Genomic DNA, 15,803 nt, shown 5'->3' with positions numbered 1-15,803 from the left:
AACGAGGTGCCCTGCCTTTTCCTCTGAAGTAGGACCTTCATCTCGTCCTCGGCCTCTTCCTCCACAGGTTGGGATGTGAATTTCTTCCCCATCTGCCCTTTGGGTCTGCAAAGTCCATCCCCCTACTTTTTTTTTTTTTTCCTTTTTTTTCCTCTCTCCTTGGAAATTGGAGGTCTTCACGCCCTCCTCTCTTTTTCCTTCCTGGATCCAGTCTCTATTCTTCTTCAGGCCTGGCCTCGGCGACCCTGGGCAGCGGGGTCTGCAGTCTCCTTTCCTCCCCTGCCCCCCACCCCCCCTCTGCTTAAGGCCACCGCTCCCTCCCCCCACCCCGCCTCGTCCAGCCTCCCCTCCCCGCCCCCTCCCCGGGCCGGCCCCGAGGCATTGTGGGAGGAAACAAGATGTGGAGCGAGAGCGGCGCGGGGAGAAGCCCGCAGTGCGGGGCCCGGCGTGCGCAGCCAATGGGAGGCGCGGACGGCGGCGCGCGCGGCGGGGGGAGGGCGGGGGCGGGGCTCTATTTCAGCGAGGGCCGCGCGTCGGCCGCGCTCAGCGGCGGAGCGGTGCGGAGCGGTGCGGAGCGCAGCCAGGCGGGAGGGCCGGCGGCGGCGGCGGCGGCGGCGGCGGCGCGAGGCGGAGCGCGGGCGGGCGGGCGGCCGGGCGGGCTGCCGGGGAAGGCTCCCGGAGGGCGACCGGCGACGTGAGCGCTCAGCCCCGGGCTGCGGGAGCGGGACACCGCGGCGGCGGCTGCAGGACGAGCCCAGGGGGGGAAATACCGCCCCTGCCCCGCGCTCTGCCTCCGCCCAGCGTCGCACCCCCCCCACACACCCCCCCGGGACCCGTGAGGACTCGCCTCGGTAACGGTGAGCGGTGGTCGTGCGGCCACGTTCACGCCGGCTGGCCTTGGAGGCCAGCGCCGTGCGGGCGTCCGTCTCCCAAGACCCCCTCCCCACCCTCCTCCACGTCCCGGCCTGCGGCTGCGCCAACCCCCCCCCCCCCCGCACGGCTCCGGCGACCCTCGCGGCGCTGCGGGAGCTCCCCGGGGCTTGCGGGCATTGTCATGCCCGCTCCCCGCCATCCCCCACCCCCTCCCGGGAGCCTCCGTGCGTTGCGTGGAGGCCTCTGGTTGTCTGGGGCCGGGGAAGGGAGAGAGAGATGGGGGGGGTGGAGAGGGCTCGGGCGTGACGCGCCTCCTCCTGCCGCCACCGCCACCCTCTGGGGCGCCCTTCCTGCGGCGAGGACGCCCAGTCACTCCCGGCCCTGCTCCAGGCCTGGCAAGGGCCGAGGGAAGCGGGGGAGGGCGGCTGCGAGGCGGCGACCTGCAGACCTGGCCCGGGAGGTGGGGCGGAGGATGCTTTCTCATCCCGCAGGTGCTGCCCTTGGTTCGGAGCCCGCAGCCCCGTGGAGGACAGCATAGCGCGGTGGTGGGGCCTGCCTCCCTGGGGGAGTGCGGAAAGGGAAGGGGGACAAAAATCGTTCGTGTTAGCGAGTGGGGAAGACCGTGTCATTCGGAGGCTTGGCCTTTGCTGTCGCAAGAAATCCGAGGATAGAGGACAGGAGCGATTCTGGAATTGTGGCACCCTCCCCCCCCCTCCCCGCGTGCCTTAGCCCAGGAGCCCCTGGCTCGTGACTGAGAAAAGCTGGCTTGGGGCCTTTTGGCTATCCTTCTATGTCGAGTCCAGGTCCCTTGCCTTCCTCTGCCCGTGCCCCCATTCCCCAAGAGGGAGAGGCTAGCTGGACATCTCCCCAACCTCTTCTCATTGACACCTTGGACAGGGGCAGCTGGAGTTGGGCCTCACGTTTCTGAGGGGCCAGGGGTGAAGAATCGTGGCATTGTAGTCACAAGACCAGCGTTATGTAACCGCAAGGTTCTCTCGGAGAGTAAGATGGCTTTTAATTACTGTGACAAAGTTGTTCCTTTGGACCTGTGAGATGAGGCAGTGAAGCAAGTGAGCTTTCCGGCAAAATGGTGCCGATGTCATAGATGTCATACTTACACTTCCCCTTGTCTGAAGCCAGGCCCCAGCCCCACCTCTGGGTTTGTAAACAGTGCCCCCTTCTGAGTGGTAACCTGGAATAGGCCGCCAGGTGACACTATTTTCTTCCGTTCCAGAAAGTCTCATTAGATTTTCTTCTCCCATGCTGCTCTTAACCTTTGCTCAAAACTGAACGAAGTGTGCTCCATGTCTCATCTCAACCGCTGTTTTATTTTTTAATATTTGTTTGCTCAAGGTCATATAGCTAGTCAGGCCTTGGACAGGGTTCTCTTGACCTTTCCTCAGCACCAAGTGGTTCTCATAGGAACCTCTTTGGGGCCCTGACTGTTCTCTGGTTGGAGGGTGGAGGCTGCTGATCTGCCCCTGGTCTCTTCCAGTGTATGCTGAAGTGGAACAAGCCCTACTTGCTTTGACAATGCCAGACCAAGGTGTCTTGGATGTGGTCAAGGGCTCAGAGGCTGCCTGCCTGGCAGCTGGCCTGCATGCATTCTGTGCCGTGCCCAAATAATGGTCAAGGTTTCTGTTTTCCCTTTCGGTTCATCTAGCCCACAGGCTAGTGTGGACTCCCAGCAGAGTGGCCTGGAATGATACTCGGAATCTCTTTGAGCAGTGAAGCTTCTGGGTAGCCTTGAGTCAAACAGCCATGTTTTTCCACTGAGCTAGTCCACACAGTGGTGCTTTTGGGATTGAGGTGCCAAGAATCGTTACTGCTCTGTGTGATGGGACAGTAGTCGAGGACAGAGGTCAGGAATCGCAGCTCATAGTTTTTGTTCCGTAAAGTACCTCACCAGGTATAGGCTGCCAGGGTTAGCCTTCTTGGGATTCCTCTCTGAGAAAACGGTCCATGCAGAGGCTGCTTCAGAAGTGTGGTTGCTGTAGGATGAATGCCATAGCCCAGGAAGCATGGATACGAATATGAACCAAGGCTATAAAAAAAAAATTCACCACCCTTCTTAATATCCCCCTGTCTGGGTCCAGGTTTTCTCCAATCTTATATCTATATATGAGATCACATACACATGTGTGTATGTGTATATACATCCATACATATATATAATTTAAAAAAAATTTTTATTTTGTTTTGTTTTTGGTTTTTGAAGTAGGGTCTCACTCCAGCCCAAGCTGACCTAGAAGTCACTATGTAGTCTCAGGGTGGCCTCAAACTCACTGCAGTCCTCCTACCTCTGCCTCCCAAGTGCTGGGATTAAAGGCATGTGCCACCATACCCAGCCTTATTTATTTATTTGAGAGAAAGAGGCACCCAAATATTTATTTATTTACTGGGGAGGAGAGGGAGGAGGATAAAAAGAGGCAGATAGGGGGTGCCAGGGACTCTAGCCACTGCAAACAGACTCCAGATGCATGTGCCACCCTGTGCATCTGGCTATGTGGATGCTGGAGAATTGAACCTGGGTCCTTAGATTTGACAGGGAAGTGTCCCAACTGCTAAGCCATCTCTCCAGCCCTAAACATATATAATTTTTGTTGTTGTGAGACAAAGTCTCGTAGTTAAGGCTTGTTTTGAGCTCCTCATCCTCCTCCTTCTACCTCCCAAGTGTTAACGTTACAGGTGTGTGTCACACCTGGTCTTGTTTTAGGGTAACAAAGGTGTCAGCATTCCTGTCAGGATAAGAGGTATTTCCTTCAGCATAACACTTCACTTCCTCTAGTTGGTTGATAACTTTTTGAATAAATAAAATTTGTTCAAGGAAGCAAAAATTCAGAAAATTGACAACATCATTGTTGGAACAATGTCCAAACTCTAGTGTTTTCCAAAATTATATTGAGCTTTAAAAATTGCCCACTGTAGTGAGGAGAGTGAGGAAGTAGAAGGAAGGCTATGATACGCTGGCATGCGTGGCATGCTCCACCTGTGAGGAGTATATTAGCCCACAGTACTTAAGTATTTCTTCCTCAGTGAGCAGTGGTGACCCAGAATGTACCTTGCCGCTTTTTGTTGGTATAGAACAGGAGCTGGCAAACTATTCCTGTGAAAGTCCACATAGTAAATATTTTACGGTTTGTGGGCAGTTCAGTCTCTCATCTCTGCCATGGCAGTGTGTTCGTGTAAAACTTTATTTTACAAAAACAGGTGGTGGTTGCAGCTGACTACCACTAGTCATACAGCCTATTGTATAGATTCTCCTTGCTTACAGACGCTCTCATGTAACCTTAGTTAATTCTTAAACAACCCTCAATAGAGCTGACCTCATTGCTAAAATGGAAGTAAATCGATACTGAAAGGCCAAATGACTTGCCAAGACCACAAAGGTTTAAAGTCAGGAGCAGAAGTCGGGACTACTGATTTCTTGTCCATCATTTTTCTGCTGTGATATCAATGATGTATAATGGCCATTAAGTCAAGGGCATAGTCTGTTCAGGTGTTATATTCTGCTGTGGTTTAGAACTCTGCAGTCCTTATTTTACAGATAATGACATAAAATCACAAAGCTGAAGCAACTTGCTGAAAGATGCAGCTAGGTGATGCATGCAGTATCATTTTGGCTATCACTGCTGTTGAAAATATCAGAGAGCTACTGAGTTGAAAAATAAATTTATTTTGCATATGCTAAAAACTGGTGGCTGATACATCTTTTTTTTCACTTTGCTCTGTATTTCCAAAGGATGGGAACCATGGTTCTGCTGAAAGCTTGTGTACTTCCTCCTAATGCCTTCCGTGTGTTTCACACGCGCCCGCGTCCTCTACTACCATCTCGCACTGAAGTCCCGTGCCTCCGTGCAGTTCAGTTCATTGTGAGCAGCATGGAGTGGTCAGTGTCACCTTTCTGTTCCTATTTCAGTGTCACGATGTCTGACCGGAAGGCAGTGATCAAGAACGCAGACATGTCTGAGGACATGCAACAAGATGCTGTTGACTGCGCCACACAGGCCATGGAGAAGTACAACATAGAGAAGGACATTGCTGCCTATATCAAGAAGGTATGCTGGGAGTGCTGTGATTGGTGGCTGAGAGTGGGGATTGGTGGCTTAGTAGTACTCCAGGCAAGTCTAGAGCAGGGGTTGTAAGAAAGCACCCAAATAAAACCCTGGGACTTTTGCAAAGCACAAAAATCAGGGTTGATTCTGAATTGTCAAAGTACTTTCCTTAGGAATTCTTAATAAGAGCTCTGCTGGGGGCGGGGGGAGGCGACGTGTGTTAAAAAGGCATTGGGGGAAGAATAAGACTTCAGAGAAGCTTCAGAATTAAGTATTACTGGCCCAGTTAAGAACTACACAAAATTAACACTAAGGATGTTTGATTGAACAATAAAACGAGATTTGGGGATTGGAGAGATGGCATTAAGGTGCTTGCCTGAAAGGCCTAACAACCCAAGTTCAGTTCCCCAGTACCTATGTAAAGCTAGGTGCACAAGGTGGCAGATGTGTCTGGAGTTTCTTTGCAGCAGCTGGAGGCTCTGGCACACCTATTCTTTTTGTCTGGCTTGGTGGTGCATACCTTTAATCCCAGCACTTGGGAGGCGCAGGCAGCAGGGTTGCTCTGAATTCGAGGCCAGCCTAAGACTCCATAGTACATTCCAGGTCAGTCTGGGCTAAGAGATCTTGTACAAATATTAAAGGAACTGTTACCATTTAAAGTGGGGCATCCTTCCTTATAATCCTTGTGATGTAGGAATTTCCCTTCTCTTTCCCTAAAAGACTTTGGTACTGCATCCTCCCCTTCTTATATTATTAAGCAAAAGATGGAGTTAAACAATAGTCCTTTGGTTTAGCAGGATGTGAATCTAGGATATCCCCCCACCCCATATCAAAATCCAGATGCTGAAGAATCTCATATAAGAAAGCATAGCATTTAAGCTGGGTGTGGTGGTGCACGCCTTTACTATCAGCACTCGGCGGGGGGCAGAGGTAGGAAGAGCTCCATGAGTTCTAGGCCACCATGAGACTGCATAGTGAATTCCAGTTTAGCTTGGGCTAGAGCAAAACCCTACCTTGAGGAAAAAAAAAAAGGCATAGCGTTTGCATTTAACCTATAAGTGCTTAATATTATCTGTAGATTATATACATGCTAATGCAGTATAAAGTTACAGCTATACGAATAGTTGTTGTACTGTTTAGGGAATAACGGAAGAAAATCTACACGTTCAGTACAGATGTAACTTAAAAAAAATTTTTAGCCGGGCATGGTAGCACATGCCTTTAATCCCAGCACTCAGGAGGCAGAGGTAGGATCGCCATGAGTTTGAGGCCACCCTGAGACTGATTCTAGGTCAGCCTGAGCTATAGTTAGACCCTACCTCAGAAAACAAAACAAATAACAAAATGTATTTATTTTTATTTTTGTATTTGAGGAAGAGGCAGAGGGAGAGAATGGGCATGCCAGGGCCTCTAGCCACTGCAAAGGAACTCCAGACACATGCGTCTGGCACTATGTGGGTACTGGGGAACCGAACCTGGGTCCTTTGCAGGCAAGCACCCTAACTGCTGAGCCATCTCTCCACCCCAAATGTAACTCTTTTCCCCTGAATATTTTCATTCTGTGGGTGGTTGAATACATAGATTGAAAACATGCAGGTATAGAGGGCTTGACTGTATAATTTCTAGAACAATGGATGGTCAGTATTGAGGTAAGAGTGATCCCTGAAAGATTCCTAAGTGAATTGAGTGAGTGGAAATAGTTAACACTGTAGTGACAGCTGGTGCAGGAGTAAGAAGGCAACTAGTGCCCCCAGTTTCCAGTCAGGAGCATGTCCACTGGAAGAACAGACCCAGTCTTTGGTCTTGAGCACTGGCATTCCAAAAAGTGTGCATGAGAGTGGCAGCCTAGTCCATTGCAGTAGGGTGTGGTCAGTAGGATTTCTCTTGGTGTTAAGGACTCTTGTTTTCCTACCCATGTAGGTGGGATGAGAACAGGTTATGGGAGTCCTGAACTCTGGGGGTACAGAAGTGTGGCCTTGCTATCCTATCCAGGGAGAGAATGCAGAATGGTAGACTCCAGGTCAGAAAAACCCTCAGATTATCTGCTGAAACTTCCTTGTTTCATCTGTGGGAAGAAATGTAACTCTGGGAGTGTCTGTGCCTGTCCTGCATGCCACAGAATCAGGAATCAGAGTTGAAGTTGTGTTTGGCTTCCTGTTCCTTAGGACCTCTTGGGATTGTGTGCTGTGAGGGCTTTGAGGGATTAGAGAAGTATGTGGAACACCTCATGCAACAGAGAGCCACGAAGTTGGCAGCATTGATGGGCATGTGTAGGGCTACTGCCCTTTCATAGCTGTGACAGAGTGTGCCTAGAACTGATGTATTAATTGAGCCACAGTAGGCTAGGGTTCTGTCTGTCCGAAGTGCTGACAAGCATGCCCATGGTGATTTTTGTGGAGTGATCTTTCATGACAAGAGGTCCTCATTCTGGTGCATACAGCTTATTGCAGTCAGGTTCACACTGCTGTCAGAAATCATCTGACCAAGAACAGCTTGTAGGGAAAAAAAAGGTTTATTTTGGCTCACAGACTGGAGGGGAAGCTCCATGATGACAGGGAAAATGATGGCATGAGCAGAGGGTGGACATCACCCCCTGGCCAACTATTAGGTAGACAATAGCAACAGGAGAGTGTGCCACACACAGGCAAGGGGACACTGGCTATAAAACCCGTAAGACCGCCCCCATAATACACTGTCTCCAGGGGGCATTAATTCCCAAATCTCCATCCTCTGGGAACCTAGCATTCAGCATGCCTAAGTTTATGGGGAATCCTGAATCAGACCGCATCACAGCTCACATGGTGCTCGGCACATAGGCTTGCTCTTAATATTGACTTGAACTACTTTTTTTATACTTCAAACATTTAGTCCCTATTTGTTCCAGTGCCTTGAGTTTTGGCATTTGGCAGTGTTGGCCAGTACCTCATACTGGAATGGCTTCTGGTAGGTGTCATGCTGAAGAATCACAGGGTGGGTCAGTAGAGGCTGGGAGGTGGCTGGAGGGAGGAGAGATGATCAAGGTGTAGAATGCTAAAGGCTTGGCAGGGAGGAATAATGGAGCCTTTGTGGTGTTGCATTATTGATGAGGGGAAGAGTGTTCTTAACAACCTTAGAACCTGAGCTGCTGAGGTTCAGGAGCTTTTGAGGCCTTAGGCTGGGGCAGGGTGGGTGGGAACAGCTAAACATAAGGGTGCTGGAGTTCCTGGGAGAGACTCTCCATTCTTGATTTTCATTTGCAACTTCCCTAATCACCTTTCTTTTCCCCCTTTTATTCATTTTTTTAGGAATTTGACAAGAAATATAATCCTACCTGGCATTGTATCGTGGGCCGAAATTTTGGCAGCTATGTCACACACGAGACAAAGCACTTCATCTATTTTTACTTGGGTCAAGTTGCAATCCTCCTCTTCAAGTCAGGCTAGGTGGCCACGGTGAAGGTGTCAGTGGCGGCGGCAGCGATGGCAAGCAGGCGGCGTTGCTGGGACTGTTTTGCACTGGGGCCAGCATCGGGATGTCCTCTCCAATGGCTGTGCTACTGCATGGACTCTACACTCGATTTCATGTGTGTCGCAGTAAACAAAACCAAACTTCTTTCTGTTTAGTTGCCTGGGGAAGAAGGCTGCTTCATGTTTATTTTTCAAGTCTTTAAAAATATTTTTTTGGTTGTATTGCACTAGGAAATCTCTCCCACCCCTCCTTTTCCTCTTTCTCTCCCTGTACAAAGTAAACGGCCCTCAACAGAGCCTGATAGACTAGGGGGGGGGCCAAGAAAAGAAATAGGTCTCTGGAGGTGGAACTAAAATGGTGCAGTTGCCTCTTCTGGTGGTGGATGCTGCTTTAGGCGGCCGGGGAGGCTGCAAGGAGACAGTGTTAGGATCGGCATGGAGAGGGATAGGAAGGAGGGGGGATTGATCTAGTACCAGGGAGAATATTCCACTGAACTGTGATTTTATGGCTTGGGGTAGGAGTGGGGTGGGGGTGGATTCTTTCAGGGGCCCTGTGATGTGTTTGTGGTGTGTGGGAGTGGGGAGCAGACTTGTCTTGCCGTCTTTGTCAGGATTTCTAAGTAAGGGCTGTGTCTTTGTGGAATACCTTCTTTTCTTCCTTCCAGAGATCATGCTAGGAGGATGTTGAGAGTAGGATTAGCTTGATTTTTTTTTTTTTATTTCCCTTTACATTCTTCTGTCTGCTCCCTGCTTGGTCCTTGTTTTTCTCATTCCCCTGAGCTCTCTTAGAGAGCAGCCCCTATTAGTTGGCTGGCAAGGGAATTTCTCTGGTGACTGTAGTTCCTTAGTTAGGTCTTAACAATCAAACCAAATCAATGTCTCCCTTAATTCTCCTTTGTGTATGTGGTGTGTGTGTCTGTGTCTGTGTGTGGGGGTGGGTTAGGGGTAGAGGGGAGGGTGGGGCAAGACAAATGAAATCTAGGAGGTATGGGTAGGTAGGAGTCAGAGTTAGTTCTAAGAGGGCCTTTATGCTACACCTGTTGTGGGGTTGAGGGCAGCTGTCACCCTCCCTCAGTCATGGGACACTGACCTGTGGCTGGCTGCTCCCTGAGAAGGCTTATGGAGGATCATCCAGAGCAAGGTGACCATACTGCTCTGGAGCTAGGCCTCAGTGGAGGGAGACTTACGGATGGTGGCCGCCTCTAGCAGGAGGTGAGAGTGGAAGCAACACCGGCAGAGAGGGGCCCTGGAGTAGGCATGTCTTACAGGGGTGTGAGCCCCAGCTGTCAGGAGGTGGAGTACAGCTGTGAGTGGAGGAGATCCCAGGGAGGAGCAGGGAAGCCTTGTCTGTGGGTGACATTGGGTGGGGAGGGAAGGGGGTGTCGTTGCTGACTGAGCTGTTGATTCTCATGAGTCTCATTCAGAACTCTCATGTGTAGGGTTGAAACTGGGGGAGGGGGGAATTCCAGCTCATTTTCTTTTCCCAGTCCATTTTTGGGCTGGTGGGGAGGCAGAAGAAGGACCCCTCCCCCAAGCCCTTAGTGTGTACTGAGCTTTCTTTTTTAAAAAATGCTGGCAAGGGGAGGGTGGGAACTGGGGTGATGACTGAATTCCCTGTTCAAACCATTTGTTGGGTACATGATAGTTTGATTTTTAGGTCTTACTATTATTTTTTAAATGAATGTTCAGATCTGTGTTTTTCCCTGCCCTCCCAGACTGTGTGGCCAGTTGGAAGTGTCTAGTTTTTGTTCATCTCATTTCTGGAGTGGGGCTGAGACCCTGCCACATCTATGCTCTGCATCCACGCCTCTTTTGGACATTAAAGGTCGATTGATGCACTTTTGAGCTGTTTGGGCTTATTAGGGGATGAAGAGTCAGCCTGGTGCCAGTGGTACCACAGAGTGCATAGGGGCTTGGGGGTGGGGCTGCTTAGGTTGGAGCAGAGTGAGAATGTGCTTGTCATCAAGGACATAAACGCCAGTGTGGGTAGAGCTAATAAAATGGAAGGCAGGTAGCGCTTCAGATGAGAAGTTGGGTGGGGAAAAGACTACCTCTGGGACAGTGAGGTACCAAGGGTTAAGAAGGGTCTGTAGTCCAGTGCGGTCATGCCCATCTTCAACCCCAGCATTTGGGGAGGCAGAGAGGGAGGAGGGTCACTGTGAACTCGTGGCCAGCCTGAGACCACAGAATTCCAGGTCAGCTTGGACTAGAATGAGACCTTACCTCAAAAAATAAAAAAGTAAAAAAGGGCTGTAGACTCCCCCACCCCACCTTGTTAGTGCCTTTGCTTGTTGTAATTTGACAGCTGAGGCCTTGGGGTATAGGGCATGGATAAGGCCACACACAGTTCGCTTTTCAGCTGTGCGGATCATCCACTTCTTGCTAAGATGGAAGAGGCCTTCCAGCTGCCACCTGTGGACAACATGTTTCTCACAGGTAGGTACACAGTGATCGTCTGGATGTCTCATCCAGCAGCTTGTTGAAGGAGACCAGGGCCTGTGGGGCCCTGGAGGGGAAAGGCTGTGAATGAAGCCGGGTCACATGAGGGGCTGTGAAAGGGAAGATGGGAATTGTGGCATTCTTGTGGAAGAATGCTCCTAAGAACTGACCAGGGAGTGAGGGTGTGGATAACATCCAAAGCCCTACTTTCCACTCTGTTCTCTAGTCACTGGGACCTCCATTTGGCCAATCACAAGGCAGATGGTAAGGCAAGATGACAAGACGCAGTCCCCTCCCCCTTAGATAATGGCAGAGTCCAGAATGAATCTGAGGCTAGCAGATGAAGACTAGCCAGCTAGCCACTAAGTAGTGATAGTCTGCTGTCATCTCTGAATTTTTGTCCCCTCTAGCATAGACCTAAGATGTGGCTGTCTCTAATGTTTCCCGCACTTAATGTCTAACTGTCAGAGGCATTATGGACTTTCTGTGAGAAGAGTGCTTCCCCATCACTACTGGTCAGTAGGGCTGTCTTGTCTGTCAGTCACCTAGTTAAATGTGCTTGCTGGCTAGCAAGTCTGGTCTGTAGGGCAGGCTGTGAGGAAGGACAGGAGGGAAGCCCTTAGGCAGGAGTATGGGGGAAGGGAGAGGCATCTGGGAAACCGCAGACCTCTACTTGGGTAAATGACACCCATCCCTATTATCCAGGATAATCTCACATCTGAGTGGGCTGCAGAATTAATGACATCTAAAAGTTGGCCTCCATAGCAGCCAACATTCCTTTCCCCGCCCCTGCCCCCTTCCCAGGTAGGGTGTCTAGCCCAGGCTGACCTTGACTTCAGTATGTAGTCTCAGGGTGGCCTCGAACACAGTGATCCTCGGAGTTCTGGCATTAAAGGCATGCACCATCACTCCTGGCTCGCTCCTTTTAAAATTATTTGAGAGAGAGGCAGACGGAGAATGGGCGTGCCAAGGCCTTCAGCCGTTGCAAACAAACTCCAGCTGCATGTGCCACCCTGTGCAACTGGCTTTACATGTGTCCTGGGGAACTATACGCACTATCAGGCTTTGCAAGCAAGTTCCTTTAACCTGCTGAGCAATCTCAAGCCCTACTCCTTCCCTCCCCTGCCCCCCGAGGTAGTGCCTCACTCTAGCCCAGGCTGACCTGGAATTCACTCCATTCTCAGGGTGGCCTTGAACTCACGGAGATCCTCCTACCTCTGCCTTCCGAGTGCTGGGATTGAAGGCATGCGCCGCCACACCCAGCTAAACCCTACAGTTTTGAATAACTGGGTAAGGTCTTAGCCAATGTAACAAAAAACTGACCATGCTTGGTCAGCTTGGTATCTGCACAAGCATAAAAGATTATTTGCAAGCAGAGAGGATGGGTATGCCAGGGCCTGTACCCACTGCAAACAAACTACAGAAGCATGTGCCGCCTTGTGCACCTGGCTTTACATGGGCACTGGGGAGTCAAACCCAGGTCTTTAGGTTTTGCATGCAAGTGCCTTAACCACTGAACTCTCCCTCCAGCCCCTGCACACTTAAACCTAATGTCTAATACAGCAACAAAGCTGTGTTTCTGCTTGTGACATGTAGTGCAACCCCCCTGTGTACAACTAGAAATCTGCTAATTCTTCCCTAGAAGAGGGTTTCAGGTCCTTGGGTGGTGGTCACCGTGTGATATAAAGGTATTGTAACATGTTGAGTGCCGGATAAGAGGCAAGAAAACTTGAGCAGCCTGTACACATCAACATAAAGGGTCGGTGCTCAGGATCTGTTTCTGCTGTGCGGGGCCTGCCACGGCTGTTTCCTTTTCATCCATCACTGCCCCTTCACGCACCTCGGGCATATGGTTCAACAGACAACAGCTTGCACAGCAGCCCAGACCTCATCTGGAATCCCCTCAAGCCCAGCAGCGTTTGGGGACACTCAGTACATGTGTAACACTCAGCAGTGCACTCGTAGATGGTGACCCATTTTGTGTGTGTGTGTGTGTGAGAGAGAGAGAGGGGCTGGGTATTGAACTCAGCTCTACCATGGAGCTGCAACCCCAGCCCACAAACACTGCTCAAACAGCCCTAGAAAGAGGTCCATCTAGGGAGGGTTGTCAATAGCACAAGGCATCTAGATAACATTTGCAATTCAGATTAAAAAATGAATCGTTTTTAGTGTAAGTACCTTGGAATATATAGTAAAATTGGTTTATTTGAAATACCAACTTAACTGGACTCTTGAGACAAGGTCTCTAGCCCAGGCTAACCTAGAAGTTACTCTGTAGCCCAGGTTGGACTTCAACTCATGGTGATCCTCCTGTCTCAGCCTCCCAAGTGCTGGGTTTATAGGCACGAACCACTACACCCCATTTTATATTCTTTGTGAAATATGGTGCACAAGGGGGTAGCCAGGACTAATCCCTCACATGAGTGATGCATGTTGGTTTTTTACCTCCAGGTACTATGTGAAATAGCACATAATGTTTTAGGCTAGTAAGTTTTAGAATAATGTGTTACATAGCCATGGACAGGTAACACATTCAAGTACATACACAAAGTCTTCAGTTCTCTGGGAAGGGATTAACTTTATTCTAGTAACCACAGTTCTAACCAGGAGAATGTAATCATGAGGATGGAAGAATATGTAGTGTGAAAAGATTTAAGAAAATGTTCAACTGGTGTATGAAAAGACAAGTGATATTCCATACAATGGAATATTGCTCAGCCATAGGATTAGAATACTAGTCCATGTTTATAATATAGATGGCCCTTGGCAACTTGCAATAAAAGAAAAAAAGCCAGACAAAAGCTGCAGAAAGCCCTTGAGATGCCTTTGTAGCAATGGATGACAGCTTGGGTCTGGGCGGCTTTGTGTGAATCAATATATGTGGAACTTACAGTGGGTCCTGATAAATGATGGTCAGTAGAGTGTGAGAAACATTCCAGACCAGGAGTGAAAGCACAGAGGCGAGGCCCCAACACTTGTCCCAGCCGGGCCACAGTCCCCTCAGCTCCCTCTCTGCATGTCCTGGAGGAGGACACCCATGCTCACCACTTCCTCAATCCACACGTACCTCCCTTGAGGTACTGTCATGGGAACTAATAGTCCCATAACCAGTATGCACTAGTTAGATGAGTACTAATATCTATACTGGGGGGCCCTGTTTGCACATCTCACAGTGCCCTGTACACAGCAGGGCTTGCTGCATATCTGTGAGAGAACAAATGAAGAAAACATGGGAGATAGGCATATTCAACTAGCTTCTAAAAACCATAAAGAAGGGTGTGGGCAAAAGCCCATGGCCAAGCATGGTTATCACAACACTTTGAAACAACGTGACTACCATTTTCAGGGGAATGAAGTGTGACAGCAAATGACAGACACCTGTGTATGGCATGGTCTTCCATTGCCAGTTAATGGCCAAAGCACCCTGGGAATATGCCAGGTATGTTTGGACAGGGTTGGACAATGGGGAGAATAGAAAAACTGCTGTGTGCGATTGTTTTTCGACACGTGGAGAGCATGAATCCTGTTTTGAAGAACACTTATCTTGGAAGAGTTCACTAAAATTCTAAGGGACACCAACGGTAAAAAATGGCAACTAATCGCGACATCTGTTTCCTGGTCATGGGTCCTGGGTGTTTCATGAACAAGGCAGGTGGAAAGCTGGATGCAAGCATCCTCAGTCCGGAGGCCGCGGCGCTCCAGCCTCTCTCCCTGCAGGGAACCCTCTTCTGCCTCAAACGTTCCCCCCGCCACACACACACCACACCACATGCACAGAAGGTCACGGGGGCAGGTTTGCTTTTCTCCAGCCCTTTATCTGGCCTGGAAGTGAGTCCTTCCCTTGTTCCCTGGGGAGCAGACTCCTTCCTTACTGTTTAGAGGAAGGAGTGATCATAATGGCTCCCCTTTCCTTGTGTTTCTCCAGTGACTGGGTGTTTCATCTCAAGGGACAAAAAGGAGCAGGACAATCAAGTTCAAGGCTAGCCTAAGCTACAAAATGAGGCTTCATCTTTAAAAAAAAATTTTTTTTTAAGGGAAAAATTCACAAGGACTCTTCCTGGTGCTAAATTAATTTTGTTAATTACTTGAGCATAAACCACACATAAACTACATATAGCTCTTATGTGACTAATATAACTAAAAAAAATTTCCAAATTAGGGCTGGGGAGATGGCTTAGCAGTTAAGGCACTTGCCTGCGAAGCCTAAGGACCCATGTTTGACTTTCCAGATCTCACGTAAGCCAGACACACAAGGTACGTGAGGTCACACATGCACACAAGGTGGTGGACACATCTGGAGTTTAATTGCAGTGAATTGGGGCCCCAGCTTGCCAATTCACTTATCAAAAGCAAAAACAGGGAAGGAGAGATGGCTTAGCAGTTAAGGCTTCTGTCTGGAAAGCCAAAGGGCTCAAGTTTGATTCCCCAGGACCCACATAAGCCAAATGCACCAGGTGGCGCATGTGTCTGCAGTTTGCTTGCAGTGGCTGGATGCCCTGGCGCACCCATTCTCTCTCTCTCTGCCTCTTTCTCTCAAGTAAATAAATAAAAAACATTAAAAACAAAATTTACAAATTAAACACAAAGACGATTGCATAATTCAAATGAACACCAATGCAGCTTTTTTCTTTTTTTTTCCTCCCCTGAATGAGTCATACCTCCTACCAGGATGCTTGCTGACCACAGCCACAGCCCCATTTCTTTCCCGGGTGTACCCGACAGTGTGTACCATATGGGCTACTCCGCCCCAGCTTCTCTGGTTTGAACCCCTGTAGATCTTCCCGCAGAGCAGGGCATCAGAGGTCGTTCAGTTTCCACGTAGTGTGAGCGGATGGCTCACGTAGCCATCAGTCCTACTTGAGCTCCTCCTTTAGCTCTGAATAATTCAAGCAGCCCAAGCTACCACGAACCACAGATGAAGACAGTTTTAGTTTTAAGAGTCCGTTAGAAAGGGCTACCGAATGTGCCAGGAGTGGTGACACATGCCTGT

The 15,803-nt window shown here is 49.6% G+C and overlaps 1 protein-coding gene across 1 annotated transcript; it reads left to right on the top strand.

Moving 5' to 3' along the window:
• The first annotated feature begins 701 nt into the window (after window positions 1-701).
• On the top strand, window positions 702-8,519 carry Dynll2 (dynein light chain LC8-type 2). Its single transcript, XM_045159074.1, has 3 exons — window positions 702-857; window positions 4,793-4,931; window positions 8,213-8,519. The coding sequence occupies exons 2-3, from the start codon at window positions 4,800-4,802 to the stop codon at window positions 8,348-8,350; spliced, it is 270 nt and encodes an 89-aa protein (XP_045015009.1). The 5' UTR covers window positions 702-857; window positions 4,793-4,799; the 3' UTR covers window positions 8,351-8,519.
• Window positions 8,520-15,803: the final 7,284 nt, after the last annotated feature.

This window comes from Jaculus jaculus, chromosome 9, assembly GCF_020740685.1.
Source record: "Jaculus jaculus isolate mJacJac1 chromosome 9, mJacJac1.mat.Y.cur, whole genome shotgun sequence".
Lineage (NCBI taxonomy): Eukaryota > Metazoa > Chordata > Mammalia > Rodentia > Dipodidae > Jaculus > Jaculus jaculus.
The sequence above is the reverse complement of the archived record's forward strand: the minus strand, read 5'-3'. Positions and strand labels throughout refer to the sequence as shown.

Coding starts and splice junctions, on each gene's coding strand:
- Dynll2 (XM_045159074.1), top strand. CDS start 4,800: ATGTCTGACCGGAAGGCAGTGATCAAGAACGCAGACATGTCTGAGGAC. Junction 4,932..8,212: donor TTGCTGCCTATATCAAGAAG/GTATGCTGGGAG, acceptor TCATTTTTTTAG/GAATTTGACAAGAAATATAA.